The 16,122-nt window shown below is 44.3% G+C and overlaps 1 protein-coding gene across 2 annotated transcripts in view; it reads left to right on the top strand.

Annotated features, from left to right (window-relative positions):
* The window catches only part of C8b (complement C8 beta chain), a 37,549-nt gene that overhangs the window by 4,574 nt on the left and 16,853 nt on the right, over window positions 1-16,122 (top strand). Inside the window, exons 2-7 of one of the 2 annotated variants that reach the window (XM_039109958.2) lie at window positions 1,881-2,037; window positions 7,832-7,973; window positions 10,196-10,337; window positions 11,805-11,937; window positions 14,101-14,298; window positions 14,416-14,575. In XM_039109958.2, the coding sequence (XP_038965886.1) occupies window positions 1,881-2,037; window positions 7,832-7,973; window positions 10,196-10,337; window positions 11,805-11,937; window positions 14,101-14,298; window positions 14,416-14,490 (847 nt within the window). In that variant the 3' untranslated portion in view covers window positions 14,491-14,575. Of the gene's footprint in view, window positions 1-1,880; window positions 2,038-7,831; window positions 7,974-10,195; window positions 10,338-11,804; window positions 11,938-14,100; window positions 14,299-14,415; window positions 14,576-16,122 lie in introns of those variants that run through there. The other variant, NM_001191759.1, reaches the window with a different exon arrangement.

The following is a 16,122-nucleotide window of genomic DNA, read 5'->3' on the forward strand; positions in this document are numbered from 1 at the left end:
GGGGATGTGATGAAAGACAACAGCTCGCACAATGCTTACGTCTGACATCGTAGGCCCTCCATAAATCTTCATTCCTGCCTTCCTCTCACCTCCTTTATCGCTTAAAAAAGGAAGTGCACACTACAAGGGCTCTTACAGTGATGTACACATACATGGGGAAGAATCATGGTGTATCTGCCATGGTAGGGAAACTGAGGCTCCTGCCAATGAAATAATGAATACATTCATTCACTTGGCCCAGCTCTGTGCCTGGGACTCAACAAATGGCCTGCTTACTTACATTTTAGACATTACTGTTCCCGTGCGGCTTGTCTGCTCTGAAGGTGTGACTACCCTTTCCTTCACCCCACTTCCAAGCTTCATTCATCTCCACAGACCCTTCACATCCTGCCTGGCTCAGCCTGATACTGCCCCTCCCCAACTCTGCATCACTGATATCCCCTAAAGCACTTTTCCTCCTGGTGTGGTGGTTTGAACAAGAACGACCTCATAGGCTTGGATGTTTGATTACATGGCCCCCAGTTGGTGATGATGTCCGGGTAGTCTTAGGAGGTATGGCGCTGATGGAGTACGTACATCATGGGGCCCAGTTTTGAGGTTTTCAAGCCCCATGCTCTCTCCAGTTCACCCCTTTCTGCTTCCTGCCGTGGTTCAAGCTCTCAGCATCTGCTCCAGCTGCCTCGTGTCTACTGTTCTTTGCCACGCTTCCCTACCGTACGGTCTCCTAGTCCTCTGGGAATGTAAGCCAAAAAAACCTTCATATAAGTTGCCTTGGCCATGGCATTATCACAAGGATAAAAAAGAACTAATACACTCGGCCAGCTTCTTTCAAAAGAGACCAGTTATTTCCCTCCTCAGCATGCCCTATCCAGATCTGTGTCTCTAGCACAGGCATCCCGTCCTGATTTCAGACCCAAGTGAGACTGTGTCCTGACTGAGTTTATATAGACATTCCATGGGCACCTAGAGCTCATCCTGTTCCCACCACCTTCCCCAATATCTCTGTCTTCCTTTGTCCCAGCCCCCTTGGCATTCAAGGATACAGCGTCAACCTAAATTCTTTCCTTCCTCCCTAGCCCTTCCAGGCCATCAACTTGCCAAGCACTGCTATCACTTCCATGAAAACATATTCACCCAATCCTCTACCCCACCCCTGTTGGAGTTCAGGTTCACATCAAGCTCTGGGACTCCTGCCCTAGCCTCTCTCCTTCTCCCCAGCCTCCAGACTCTATCAACTCGCACCTAACCTTTATGAATCCTCAAGCTCGGCCCTGGCTATATTGCCTACTAGGCAAAGTTCTCTAGAGCTAAGATGCAAGGCACATTTCTCTCTTAAGTAGACCCTGTGCCATTGACTCTGAAACACCTTCAGTACTAATGTCCTCAGTATCAACTGCTCTTGGCAAATGTGTCATGAACCTTTAATATAACAAGGCATCAGCTAGTCCAAACCCCTCCATTTCCAGAGGATAAAAAAGAGGCCCTGAGAGATAGGGAGTGAGTTGCTGTGGTTGGACTTCCTATATATCCAAAACCCATAAGGGTTTGTTAAAGGCTCACATATTGACTGTCATTTACAATCCAGAAAGAGCTGCATAGAGGAATGTATCTCAGCCACTACGTGGAAGAGAAAAGGGAAGCTCATACAGACTGGAAGTCAGAGTCCACAAGCTGCTGAGACACTGTCTTCTAACTGGAGTTACCAGAGTAGTCCTAATGGGGTACTCCGTACATATCTGTTAGATGAATTAACTAGTATCGAAAATGATGAACAACTTCCTTGTGTGCTCCTGATCTGATCTACATTAATTTGATGTGGTGGTAGGGAATGAATGTAATTCATTTAAGATGCTCAACTCTTCTCTTACGGTGATTTTCAGAGGTGAGAAGCCAGATTTCTTTGAGACAAATGCAGTCAATGGAAGCCTTGTTAGGAGCAGACCAGTACGGAGTGTGGATGTCACCCCAGCACCTACTGACTGTCAACTATCCACCTGGTCCTCCTGGACTGCATGTGACCCCTGTCAGAAGAAAAGGGTAAGATACCAAGCCTTGAGTGAGCACTAAATTCCTGGGCAGGGGTGGGAGGTAGAGAAGACTAATGGTCAACAAGCCTGGCAGAGGTGGTGCCTGGCCGAAGTCTGCCCTTTAAGATGCAGGCTGTTGGAGGGACTTTTCTGTCTCTATGCTTTCAGACAGCAAGCAGGTTTGGTATTACAGAGTTTCGCACACAGATGTCTTAGAAGCTTCCTACCTCTGACCTGTTCTTTCTATCCATCATACACAGTGTAGCCAGGGAAAGGACCACAAAGTTACATCTGCCCAGTCTTTCCCCACATGAGCCCTCAGTATAGACGGCAGACTTCTTTGCCACCTAACCTGGCCTCATCTCTAGGCTATATCAGCTTTTGTATTCTTCCAACTGTATCGCCCCCTCTCTGCCTCTATTTGCACTGTTTTCTCAGCCAGCGATGATGTTTCCCACCAAATTCACTTTCGAACATGATTCCGAACTTGAAACTCTGCTCAGGGCAACCTCTTTTGTGAAGCTTCCACTGACTGCTCATCAGGCCCAGCTCCAGTTAGACAAAGCAACATTCGCATGCTTATCTAGGTACCCCCTACTCAATCCCTAGCATACATCATACTGTGATTTTTATCACTTACTAGCCTAAACAGAAAACTTGTAAAGACACTCAATTCTGTCTTCAGTACACACACATGTAACAAGTGCTTCGTAAGTCTCTTACAGTTGAGCTCATTACGCTTTCTGACATCTTTGCAAGGAAAAGAACATGGCTGCCACATAGCCTGTTAGGTAAATGGAGACTTAGAAAAGTAAGTAGCTTCTTGGAGCCTTCTGGTAGCAGATACAGGCCTTCGCTCAGGCCACAGGGTCCTTACTGACCTTTCTGCCTGTAGAACTAGTCATCATGTTGTTCATCCTTCTGCTTCCTTGTGATGGGAGGGCTGACCCAGGATCCCAGCTCTGAACAAAGCAGATGTTCCGAGAGAGAGAGAGAGAGAGAGAGAGAGAGAGAGAGAGAGAGAGAGAGAGAGAGAGAGAATATGGTTGTCATTCCCTTGGCTCCTTCAGAACCCAGACCTATTATGGCAAAGACTCTGAAGAGGCTGAAGAAGTTGGCCCAGGACAATTACACAGTTAATTGGATCAATGGGGAGATCCAAGCACTATCATTCTGTTCCCAGAGTAGGCTTTCTTGCTAAAGTTGTCAACATTGATCCAATTATCCGGATAATTGCCTCATCTGCACCATAAACCAGAAGGACTAAGCATAAGCCAGCCAGAGCTGCTCACTGCGGCTCTCTGTGGACTTCCTCAGCTGCCATCAGCCCTGTCTGTAGGATCCATGCTTAGAGCTCAGCGAAAGCTCTCAACCAAGACCAGACCAGGTTTCCCTCAATCTTTCCATCCTCCTCAAACTTACTTTGCCTTGAGAGCCTGGAGCTAGTCTTCTGGGAGTCTCTCTCTCTCTCTCTCTCTCTCTCTCTCTCTCTCTCTCTCTCTCTCTCTGTGTGTGTGTGTGTGTGTGTGTGTGTGTGTGTGTGTCTTTTTATCCATTAATTGACCTACAGCATCTGCTTATTTATGGAGTATAGTTTTATAATTTGATACATATAGGCACTGTGTAATGATCCAGCCAGGGCAGTTAGGGCTTCCATCATGCAAACATAATTGTTATCTTGTGCTGACAGGTAGAGAGGCATCAACACAACCCCTGCTAGTTACTTTGAACTGGACAATTATTGTGGGCTTACATATTCTGTATTATAAAGCAATAGAATTCCCCACACAGAGTGTTTTGATAATCAATCCCTGCCTAGGCCCCTTGCCCTTCTTAGTCTTAGCAGCCTCTAGTCTATTCTTCACTTCTTCGATGAAGCACCTCTGCTTCTACAAATGAGTGAGAGCCTCTGATTGGCTTTTTCTACCAAGCTTATTTCCTTAGCACAATGTCCTGAGATCCCATCCATGTTGCCATAAATAACTGGGTCATTCTTTTATAGATGATCAGAGTTCTATTGTCATTCATACCATTTATATCCATTCATCGCTTGATGAAAATGTTTGTTGATTCTTATTTTGGCTATGGTGACTCTTGTAACTCTATCTGTTGTAAAATATCACCATTTCCTTTGGATCTATGCTCAGTATTTAGACTGCTGGCTCATACGGTAAATCTATTTCCAGGATTTTTAATTTTCTATTCCTCCTTCTTCCTTCTCCTCTTGCTCCTACTTTTGTAGAGTCTCGAGTACTGCTTTCCATAATCTAAAATGGTTATATTAACCCACACTCCTATCTGCAGGGTAGAAGACCTTCCCCTTCTCCTAATTTCTGCCATTTGAATGTTATCATTTAAACACATTTGTAGAGACCACTTGCCTATTTTAAACTCAGATTATTAGAAAATTTTTTGGCTCTTTGAATTTTCTTATATATCCTGGGGATTAGCCTCTAGACAGATGAGTAGTATGTAGATATTTTCCTTATTTCTCAGTTTGTTCTTAACACTGTTGACCATTTCCTTGGTTAGACAGAAACCTTCTAATATGATCTAATCGTGTTTGTCTGACTTGGCTTTTGTTGCCTCTACTATCTCAAAATCTTGTTTTCTCTGCTCAGGTCTTGAAGTCTTTTCCCCATGGCTCCTTCCAATAGCTGCATATCTTAAATCTGGGTTCTGAAATTAGGTTGTTGATTCATTTTAAGTTTTTCTTTTCTTTCTTTCTTCCTTTCTTCTTTCTTGGGGGGGGGGTCTTTCTGCATAGATCTGGCTGTCCTAAAACTCACTCTGTAAACCAGGCTGTCTCCCAACGCAGAGATCTGCCACCCTTTCTTTTCTGAGTTCCTGGATTAAAGCTGTGTGCCAATTAAAGCTGTGTGCCATCACAACTGGCAAGAGGTCTTTTTATATCAGGACCTGACTAACTTCAGTGTCCTACGCATGTAGGTGCATACAGTGTTTGCTTATTTATGCTCTCTCTCTCTCTCTCTCTCTCTCTCTCTCTCTCTCTCTCTCTCTCTGTCTCTCTCTCTCTGTGTGAGTGTGTGTGTGTATGTGTGTATGTGTGTGTGTATTAGTGTGTGGTGTTTAAGTGTACTTATGTATGCACACAGGAGGAGGTCTTTCATCATGCTCCTACCTTTTTGAGATAGGGTTATCTGAAATCACCAAGTGGGCTGACTGCATGGTCAGGGATTCCCAGGATTATACCTGTTTCTGCCTCCCCAGCCTTGGCACTAAAAGCACACACCATCGCACCTGGATTTTTAAAAGGTGGGTTTCAGAAATTCATCCCAGGTCCTCATGCTCACAAGATGAGCATGTTGCTTCCCATGTAATCCCCCTTGTATGCCCAGTTCCCAGTAGCACTTCTTTCTAATAGGTGGTCCATTTCCAAGTAGATGTTCTTGGTGCCTTAGAAAACTCCCCTGGTCACAAGTATGTGGATTCTCCCTGAATTTTCTGTCTGTTCTGTCGGTCTGTGTGCATGTGCTCATGTCTACCCCATTCTTTTGGGGTCACTCTAGCTCTGTCTGGAAGTCTCAGGTTGTGGTGCTCCTTGCCTTGCTTTCCTTGCTCGGGATCATCTTCCCTATTCTGGATATTTTGTAGTTCAATGTGAATTTTGTGATTTCCCCCCCATTAGCTCCATAAACACTGTACCTCATCAAGTCTCAATCTTGGGTGATGTGGTAGACATTTTAACATTACTTCTTCTAACCTGTGAAAACGAAGTATCTCCCGCCTTCTTAATTTTTCATTAAGATGATCTACCTCTGCCTAGATTAAACTTATTACCTGTCTTATTATTTTAAGAATGTTGTGACTAAAATGATTTAAAGCTCTTTTTTGACCAGTTTGTTGGAAGCATACAAAATGCTACTAGATTTTGTACATCCTACAACCTTACTGTATTTATCAACTCTAGCTGTGTTTCGATGAAATCTTCAGAGATTTTACATATGATGTCGTATTATTGACAAACAGAATCTTTTCACCTCCCCCCATTTCAATTTATCTGCCTTTTATTTCTTTCTTCTGCCTGGTTATTCTGCCATACACTTTTCTATGTTGAATAGCAATGCCACTTTGTCCCAGACTTTTTGAATATATACCTTCACCTTTCCCATTTAACATGACACTCGCTGTGGTTTGTCATACATTGTATAGAGGTATGTTTCTTCTGCACTTAATTTGTTGATAGTTCCCTGCTTTACTTTTGGTTTGTTTGTTCCTCGAAGAGTATTTGCAGGCCTGTGTCTTCCTTTTAGGAAGAATTGGCCTCCAAGGATAAGTGGGCACAGGTGATGGCTGCCTATATACCTTTCTGGGTTTCCAGGGCCACAGTACAGATGTCACATAAGGAGTAACTGTGCCTTTTGTCACTTTGAAGAGGGGCTATTCTACTCATTTACCACACTTTGTGTACCCAAACTTTGACTGCTAAAATTAGAAAACCACCCAAATGCAATCACTCCCTTTTGTTACCGACCCCCTCCCAGCCTGGGGTTCCTGGCTGCCTGCCCCATTCTGAATCTCTTCACGTGTCCACATTCTTCCTCATATACTGCTCCCCATCCATGACAAAGTCATCTCTAGTCTCTGGGGTAAGAAGATGCATCCTCCAGCCTCTCTGTTTAACTGAAAACCTTCCTCTGCCCAGGCTATCCTTTTCCTAACTTCTGCATCCGCCTGATATTCCTCCTCAATGTGTGGGTCTCAGCCTTGATTCCTTACTAGAAGCCAGTTGCTCGCTCTCTCTCTCTCTCTCTCTCTCTCTCTCTCTCTCTCTCTCTCTCTCGCTATTGGATTTCACCATGAGCTTACAGAGCACTTTGCATCTGCCCGGTCTCGCTCCAGCTCCACTGTGTTGTCGCTGCCTTGTGCCACCTACCACTGGCAATCACCCTCTCCTTTTGAAGGCAGGGTAGGAGACTTAATGACGATTAGAAAACCTACCAACAGGCAAACAAGCAAAAATACCTACCCTTTTAAATAAGAGATAGATTAATCAATATTTTCAGAATAAATTAACAAGAAGAGAGAGAGATAACAATATTGATTCCTAAAACAGTGGGTAATAAAAAAGAAAATACTGACAAGAAATTGGGTACCTACTTTGTGCCAGAAGAAAAAAGTGAGCTTGAGATACTCTGATGATATAGGTTAATATATAATTCATATTATATAAATAATATTAACAAATCTATAACATAATTTAAATTCTCAATGGTACATTTAGGTAATCCATTGCCCCCAGTTTACACATGAGTAGATTTGGATTCCACAGACCGAGCTATTTGCTTGACCTCATAAAAGTAGGAAGGACCAGCACCACTTGGAGCTCCAGAGCACATACTCCTTCATTTACATCCCACTAATGCCTTAAGCAATATGTGACAATATATGAATCACCTACTGGAATAATTAAGCCAAGAGTTAGTTGATTGTTGAACTGACTCTCTGAGCCTTTTTATTAATTTTTGATTCCAAGGCCCATGCCTTTCTCACACTCAACAAATCTTGACAGACCACAGCAGAAACAAAACAAAGACTCAAGACAAGTCCCCCAGATTCATTGAACATGAAGCGCAATAGGACAAACATTCAGAAAGTTGCCAGCCTTGCACAGCACATCAGTGCGTGTAGTGAAGGAAGCAGAAGAATTGGGTAAATAGCAGTCAGCCAACCATATGCCTTCCAGCACCCACAGCTTGGTTGGTGACCGTTTGTATAGAGCACCCTTCGCTCCTGCGGTCCCCGGGGTCCCATTACTGTCTCTTTGTTTCTGTCTGCTACAGTACAGACACACTTACTTGCTCCGGCCCTCTCAGTTCTATGGGGAACTGTGTGACTTCTCCGACAAGGAAGTTGAAGACTGTGTTACCAACCGAGCCTGCAGAAGTCAAGTACGATGTGAAGGCTTTGTGTGTGCACAGACAGGTATGGATGGGTGCGGGACTGGGAAGGGAGGCTTGAAAAGCAGAAGGTAGCATGTGATGATGGAGGAATAGATATATAGGCTTCATGAAGATCAGGGTTGCAGAAGGATTCCTTACCACAAACCTGTGTGTTATTCCATGACAGCATGCATATAGTAAGGTAGTATTATTGTTATTCCTACTTTACATTCTAAGAAATTGAGGTTTGTAGAGGTTACTTACCACAAATCATCCATCATGTCAGAGGAGTCACTGCTGTGAGAATCTGAAGTTCAGCTACATTTAATGACGTTAGTGAGATATGTTGGAATCAGAAGTCCTCGGTCAGGTCTAACTCTGTGCATGATCTAGAATATCTCATTTAACCCTTTGGGATTTTGATTACGTCAATAGAAACTGAGTGTTGTCTTAGGTGTTTTCTATTGCTAAGCTACCATAACCAAGGCAACTCATAGCAGAAAGAATTTAATTGGACTTATAGTTTCAGAGAGTTAGAGTCCATGATGGCAGAGCAAAGGCATGGCAGCAGAAACAGCCTAGAGTCACATCTTGATCTGAAAGCAAGTGACAGATATAACTGAAAATGTCAGGAGAAGTTGGAAACCTCAGAGCCCTCCTCATATCATACCTCCTCCAACAATGCCATATCTCTTAATCTTTCCCAAACAGTTCCACCAATACAAGACTAATTATTCAAGCATATGAGCTTAAGGGGGACATCCCTATTCAAACACAGCAAGGACGATGTTAATAACTTACAAGTCAGTCATAAGCATTACGTAACAACGGAGGTAAAAAGCTCTCTGTCACACATTAGCTCTGTTACTACATGCAGAGCCCTGCGGTGGGGTGGAGAGGCATGAGCAGCATCACGTGCCAATGTAAGGCTTCCCAAATATGGGTCCTGACCTTTGCATTTCTGCATCAGCCCATCTACCAGAAGTCCAAGTGTGCGATGCAGTCAGTTAAGATTGTTGACTTTTCACAAAAAAGGAAAGTGAATGTGGAAGACAGATGGAAAATGGGCAGAAGGAAGGGAACAGCCCACAAATGAACGATTATCTACTGCAGAACCAAGTAAAAACGTGTTTTCCCAACGTATTCACTCAGCCCATCCCAGTAAATCTATGCGCCTCCATTCCTTCAAGGGTCTGGTATAAACAGGGATACTTAGCCCTAAAGTATCTGGCGGGGTGTCCCATTCACTGTACCTGTGTGGATTGTGGTCCGGAGCTTCCAAAAGAGAGACAAAGATTATCAGAGCAATTTCTAGGGTTTACTGCAAATGTAAAATTCCAACCAATAAATCCGAAAGACTTTTTTACAATATACCCAAGGTCTCATTATGGCCAGTGTTCCATGATTTTGCCCAGAGCCATAATGGCTATTCATGCAGGCCTTAGTTTAAATGCCTTGTAGGAAACATTTGAAGACTAGGTTGTTATTTTTCTGCCTTTTATAACAGAAGGACATTGGTTAAAAATGACCCAATATGTCCAAGGAAGTAGAACCACCTGTCTTGTGGACTTTATTGCCCCAAGAATGCACAAATAAGGCAGAAAGTGAAGCCTGTGAGCAAAGCTCTAGAGGAAGTAACAGGGGTACAGACGATGGCGCTGAAGGCGATGCGGGTTAGGGGAAGGATTCACGACTAGGCAGGTAACGTCCCAACCGTGCTGCAAATTACACTTGCAATGTGTGCTTGGCTCTCAGGCATACTAACCCAGCCACGACAGGCTTTTGCAGAACTTCACACGAGTAGGTTCTGTCATTAGTCTCTCACTTTACACACCGGGGCCATGCCGGAGTGGCTATGATGACATCTGCACTTTACAGATGAGGGAACTGAGGCCAGAAACTTGGATCACAGCTGCAAGATAGCTTTGCTGCTGCTACTTGGAGTAGCGACCCACTACCCGTCCCTACCCTCCACAACAGGAAGAGGGATTGTTCCAGACAATCATCTGGCTGTCCACCTGTTCCCTGCTTCTCTGGCATATCACCTTCCCCTTCACAGATTGTTCTAGATAATCTTTCCTCAGTGCTTTCAAAACTGTGGCACTGGACTCCTAGAGGGTGGGGTGACAAACTATTAGTGTCCTTATCAGTCAGGCCCGATACATGAAGACATCAAAACAGGCACCTTAGGCCACATGCCTGGCACTAGCACTGTGTATTCTCTTCGCACAGCCATGTGAGTGTGGTCTCCTCTCTCCATCCCAGGGAGGTGTGTGAATCGCAGACTCCTCTGCAATGGAGACAATGACTGTGGAGACCAATCAGATGAAGCCAACTGTAGGAGGATTTATAAAAAATGCTCACAGGATATGGAACAGTACTGGGCAATTGGCAATCTGGCCAGCGGGTGAGTTGTCTCAGGCATGCTGGGTTGATAGGAAGCCACAGTGGTAAATGGAATTCTGAAGGATGGACAAGGGGTGGAATAGAAAGGCTATAGTGGAAGTGGGTACCTTCATGTGCTCTCTGAGGTCAATTCTATGTTATTCCAGAAGCACATACCATGAACAAACACAGGCCACAGGAGGGTTGACACTATTACTGTTCAAGGGTTGGGGTGAGCCTTATTCTTAACTCTCACCATTACTATGTCGGTATTTTCCTAAGAATACCTTTTGAAGCCTATAGACAACTTAGGTCATAGTTCTGGCTGGTTCTATGTCACTCGTTCCCAGCATCCACAATATTGAAAAAGGGGGAGGGACTTCTGAGCACCATGTGAAGTATTGAGTTCTCAAGATAGGTCTGTCCTGGGGTTTGGTTTAGCTCAGTGGTAGAGCGCTTGCCTAGCAAGCGCAAGGCCCTGGGTTCGGTTCCTAGCTCCGAAAAAAAGAAAAAAGAAAAAAAAAGATTAAAAAAAAAAAAGATAGGTCCGTCCTTCATGAGCGTCCCAGCTTCCGGGTGTGTAAGCATCTTCTGTAAGGTCAAAGGAGTAAGGTCAGGAAAGGCCAAAAAGGCCCATTCATTCATCCCATTTTCTTTTCACATTCTGTAGCATCTAAACCTGCAGGAGGATTGAGCGAGACCATCCTTTTCTACATGATATGAATCACTGTAAAGAATGCCACTAGAAAGGAATCTGAATGGGATTTACCTCCTCTCTAGATAACTGCCAGTCTTGACCTGTAAAAGTAGTTCATCAGAGAGAGACTCTTCACTTGGATGGGAGCTCCTCTCAGGGCCCCTCTCGTAGCTAGTACCCACTTTCAGGACAGGAAAACTGAGGCCCTCGACACTTAATTAGGCTCCAGGGATAGCACAGCTGGAAAGAAGCAGAGAGAACATTCAAAGTCAGTAATAGAGTCCAACTAAGCATGGAGGAGAGCTCCTTGCCTGGAAGAAGCTAAGCACACCGGCAGAAGAACAAAGGGCTGGAGACAGGGCTGTGCATGTGTGTTGGGAGTTGTCTGAGATGAAAGAACTGAGCTGCTGGCACTGGAGAAATGGCTCCATGTTCCATGGTTAAGAGCTCTGACTGCTCTTCCAAAAGACCTGGCATCAATTCCCAGCACCCACAAGGTGGTTCTCAACTGTCTGAGGGGATCTGATGCCCTCTTCTGGCCTCTATACACTGTTCCTGGCACGGATGTGGTACACAGACATACATGCAGGCAAAGCACCCATTCATATAAAATAAAATAATAAGACACGAGTTTTAAAAAGAGAATGCTGCGTTGGTGTGAACCAGTTTCCCATGGTCTTTGCATGTAGAACCAGGAGTTTTGAGTTTCATTCCATGGGATCTGGTCACTTCCAACAGAGAGGACAGAACTCCAAACCCTAAGCTTCCCAGGTCTCTGTGCCTTTCTTCTAGGATAAATCTGTTCACGAACACTTTTGAGGGCCCAGTTCTCGATCACCGGTATTATGCTGGCGCTTGCTCCCCCCACTACATCCTGAACACCAATTTTAGGAAGCCATACAACGTAGAGAGCTACACCCCACAGGTAAGGGACATCTAGGTAAACTGCAGCAGGTAATGAGGGGACCCCTGGCTGGGCACTCCGTAGCCTGTAAGCTGTGCAGCCTTTACACAGCTCTTTCTCTCGGAGCCCCGGTGTCTTCTGGTATCAAGTGGGTGGACCCTAACACAAGGCCTTGTGCTGATGATAGGCTGCATGCAGCACTGGACTAGGAGCTGTAGTAGCAGTAATGTTAGCATGGTACTATCATAGCCATCCCAAAGACAGAGCTTAGGGTTTGGTGTCACACCGGTGTACTGGCTCGTCTGCTTGCAGTCCTAAATGCTCAGAACCTCTATTTTCCTATCTTTATGTTGAAAGTTGTAGGCTTCCTCCCTGAAGTGAAACAATCAGTGAAATAATGTGGCTAAGTGACATCACAGTACCTGTGGTCACAGGGAGTCCTCGGCTCATGTTAACTATTGTTCCCATCACTGCCATGCCCTTGCCCCTCAAGCCAAGCATTGATCTAAATATTTAAAGTTATAAAATGATGTGCCCCTGGGGTTGAAGAGGTAGCTTGAGGATTCAGAATTGCTGCTCTTGCAGACGACCCAGGTTCAGTTCCCAGCTCCCATGTCAGTGGTTCACAGCCATCTCTCAGCTCCAGGGGATCTGAAATCTTCTTCTGGCCTCCATGGCCACCTTCATGTACAGGGACACATGTATACATACTCAAGTGTGCACACACAAACACATACACACAAACATACATACATACAAATAAACCTTTAAACTGAATAAAATGTTGCACCCGTATAAGTCTGTACTATGACTCAAATATACTCCCAGACACGCGGACCACAGAGGAGAATGCAGAACATACCGTGTAGGTACATTACCAACCCCCTTTCCTTCAAATGAAAAGACATGTGTCTTCAGACTAGGCTCCTTTCCACTCTTCCTTCAGGTTCCTCATGTGTGAAGTAAGGAGAGGTTGACTGAGACATCCATGTAGATGGTGGTTTCCACTACCAAAGATGTGCAGTTCTGAGAGGTGGACAACTGCATTTCTCCCCATCTCCCTTTCTGGTCAGGTCTGCAACACTTCCTTGCCACCAGGGGGAGGAAATAGCCTACCTAGGACTAAACAAACCTTCCATCAAGATATCAAGTCCATCCCCTTAACTGCTTTCCAAGGAAGCATTACAGGAGACAGATCCCAGCGCTGACATCACGTGCAGCTTTCTCTCTCCTGGGGCAGCATTTACCAAAGGCTGACTCCTGTGTGAGAGGGACAACTACCATCCCCATTTTATACACGGGAATACAGAGGCCTAGTTTTGTCCCAAGTCATCCACCCAGAAGAAAGCAGTATCACTGTGCCAAAAGCCTACTCAGGCCACGTTTCCACTACTCTCATTCTGTGCTATGGGATTTTGTACAAATTGCCAGTACCCAGATGCTCACAGGAGTGGAGGTAGAGATAACTGGTCACTCCAGGTCCATCAAAGTCCTGTCTCTGGCAGTTCACCTATGCAAGAACAATGAGCACTAATGACTTAGCATGTAACTCTGCTAAGTTCCCTAAGGAAAGTGTGCAAATCAGTCTCCTTCAGTCTTCACTCTCCTGCTGCTGCCTTGCCCCGTCTTTAGTGTGCCACACTCGTCATAGCATCTCCTTCTTGGTTTATGACTCCTCGTTCTGATTTGTTCTTCCCATTCTAACTGCCATGCTGTCCCAGAATGACCACTCCACTCTTTTCCTCTCCCGTCTCATGTTAGCAGTGTGTTACAGTCCAGAACAAGAGATGTCCCAGTGCCAGGATGTTCCCTTGCCACACGTCCCCATTTCCCTCCCTCTGACGTCTTTGATCCACCTATACCAGCATTCAGCACTTGTTCAGACCTACCCACTTCACTTCAAGCCTCTGTTCAAGACCAATCCACGGGTTTAGACATTCCCATCCCTGCTCTCCTGACAATTAGAACCCAAGTAAAACCCAGCCTCTGAACATGAAACAAGGTTATTGAATATGTCTGTCTGTCTTCCTGAAGCGGAGTTCCTGAAGGTATACGCTATCCCTGATATTTTTGTGTTTCCAGAGTTACTGGGTCATCTCTGCCACATAGTAAGAGCACAGTGACTGTCTGATGATGAGGATTTGAACCAAAACATACTAAAAGCACATTTTTTTCTTTCTATAGACCCAAGGCAAATATGAATTTGCACTTACAGAATATGAATCCTATTTCGATTTTGAACATAATGTGACAGAAAAAGCAACCAGCAAGTCTAGTTTCAAGTTTGGTTTTAAACTGGATGGCCTGGTTGAGTTTGGAGTGAGAAAAGAAAGCAACGAGGGCAGACATTACATTAGCAGAACCAAACGGTTCTCCCACACTGTAAGTACCTGTTCAATGCTTTCACTTATTCATTCTAAATGATGTTTTCATTTATTCTTTGAGAGTTTCATAAACATATTCTGATCATATTCATTTCCCTCCCCCACCTCCTCCCAGGTCCTCCTACCAACCCCTACCCACCCAACTTCAAGCTCTCTCTTGCTCTTAAACAAATCAGTTTACTGCCTTTAAATGCATGTGCATTCTTTTACACTCATAGCTGTGTCTGTATTCCACATTCCACCTGGGTCCAAGTAAACAATAAAGTTTTCATAAATCATGTCTTAGTTTTACGTTGACTTACCCATGGAGTGGTATTTTCTTGTTTTTTTTTTTGTTTGTTTGTTTGTTTTTTTTTTGATAAGCCCTTTCCTTTGGTTTTCAATATGCTTAATAAACAGACTTGGCTAAATGAAACTTATCTGGAGGGTTTTCAACCCACTGCAACTTGACCTTTGTTTGAGATCAGTGTCTGGAATGTGACCCAACTCTTCTGGGACTTCTTAGGCATCTGGTGGGATTCCCTTTACTACCCCAACCCCTTATCCTACTTTCTCTCTACCTCTTACCAGTTTCCCATGTGGTTACTAGCCCAGGCTGCTTTGCTTTGTGATGCCCTGACACACAGCATGACTCCCACTTTGCCCTTCACACACATGTGCTGCCCTAGAGATGTTCCCCATGCTAGTCTAATCCTTGTGACCATGAGGCAAGCACTAAGCGATGGGAGCAGGAAGCGATTGGGGTGATGTGTTCAAGAAACAGGTGATGGGCAGCTTTAAGACTTTGAGTTCGTCGGTAAAGAAGGTGGATGGTTTTCTACTAGTTAAGTAGAATTTTCAACTCAGGAAATTAAGGAGATATAAAAGAAAAGAGACAAAGTGTACAATGATTTATATGGATAAAAATATAAAAGAAAGCTCAAAGGGTTCCAACAGGCCCCCACTACAGGTATAGTTACCAGCAGGAAACAAGTGGTCACCATTAAGTAGTCTGTAACTGTCTTCCACTTGTTGACTTGTCTTGTGGTCTGGGGATTGTTGGGGACAGATCTGTTTCCTTCCTCTCTAGACAGGATGGCAAATAGCAAGCACTCCCCATTGAGCTGTAGGAATGAAGGACAGGGCCAACCAGTGGGTACCATCACAGACTGCCTTCCTTCTCCTCTTGCCTCCCTCCTGGCCTTGCCTGCCCAATATAACAGCCAAGTCTACAGAGCTAACGTGTCATCAGGCCTTGGGTCCTAAGACAAATTCTACAAGGTTCTTTTGTGCAATTAAATGTATTATCTGAAAAATCAGATGTCTTTATGGGTCACAGTGTGATAATTTGCTTCATGTATGTAAAATATAATGACCAAGTCAGAGTAATTAGCACTTCTGTCTCCTTAAACATTTGTAAGTTTTTGTGTTGGGCATCTTCAACTTGTCTCTTGAAGCTCTTTTAAAAATATATAACAAATTGTCTTGCCTTCATATTCTCAGTCCAGTGGGAGATGTAAGCCTGTAAGCAATAAATCACTGAAAATCATTTATATCAGCTGCAATATAGCATAACGTATATCATAAAGGAAATAGAAGTGATGTATTATACAAGCTTTAAAAAAGAGACTTCCAGGGATTGTATTAACTATGCGAGAGCTAAATAAGGATTTGAAAGGCAGGTAAGCTCATGCCCAGAAGTAAGGGAAGAACTCAGACGCAGGGGGATGAGTGAGCGTACAACTACCTCGTGCAGGTTAGGGAATCCAGACAGAGTTGGATTAGGACCAATACACTGTATGGCTGATGGAAGTGGACGGGCATTGAAAGGAGCACTTCAATG

The sequence above is a fragment of the Rattus norvegicus genome, chromosome 5, assembly GCF_036323735.1.
Source record: "Rattus norvegicus strain BN/NHsdMcwi chromosome 5, GRCr8, whole genome shotgun sequence".
Lineage (NCBI taxonomy): Eukaryota > Metazoa > Chordata > Mammalia > Rodentia > Muridae > Rattus > Rattus norvegicus.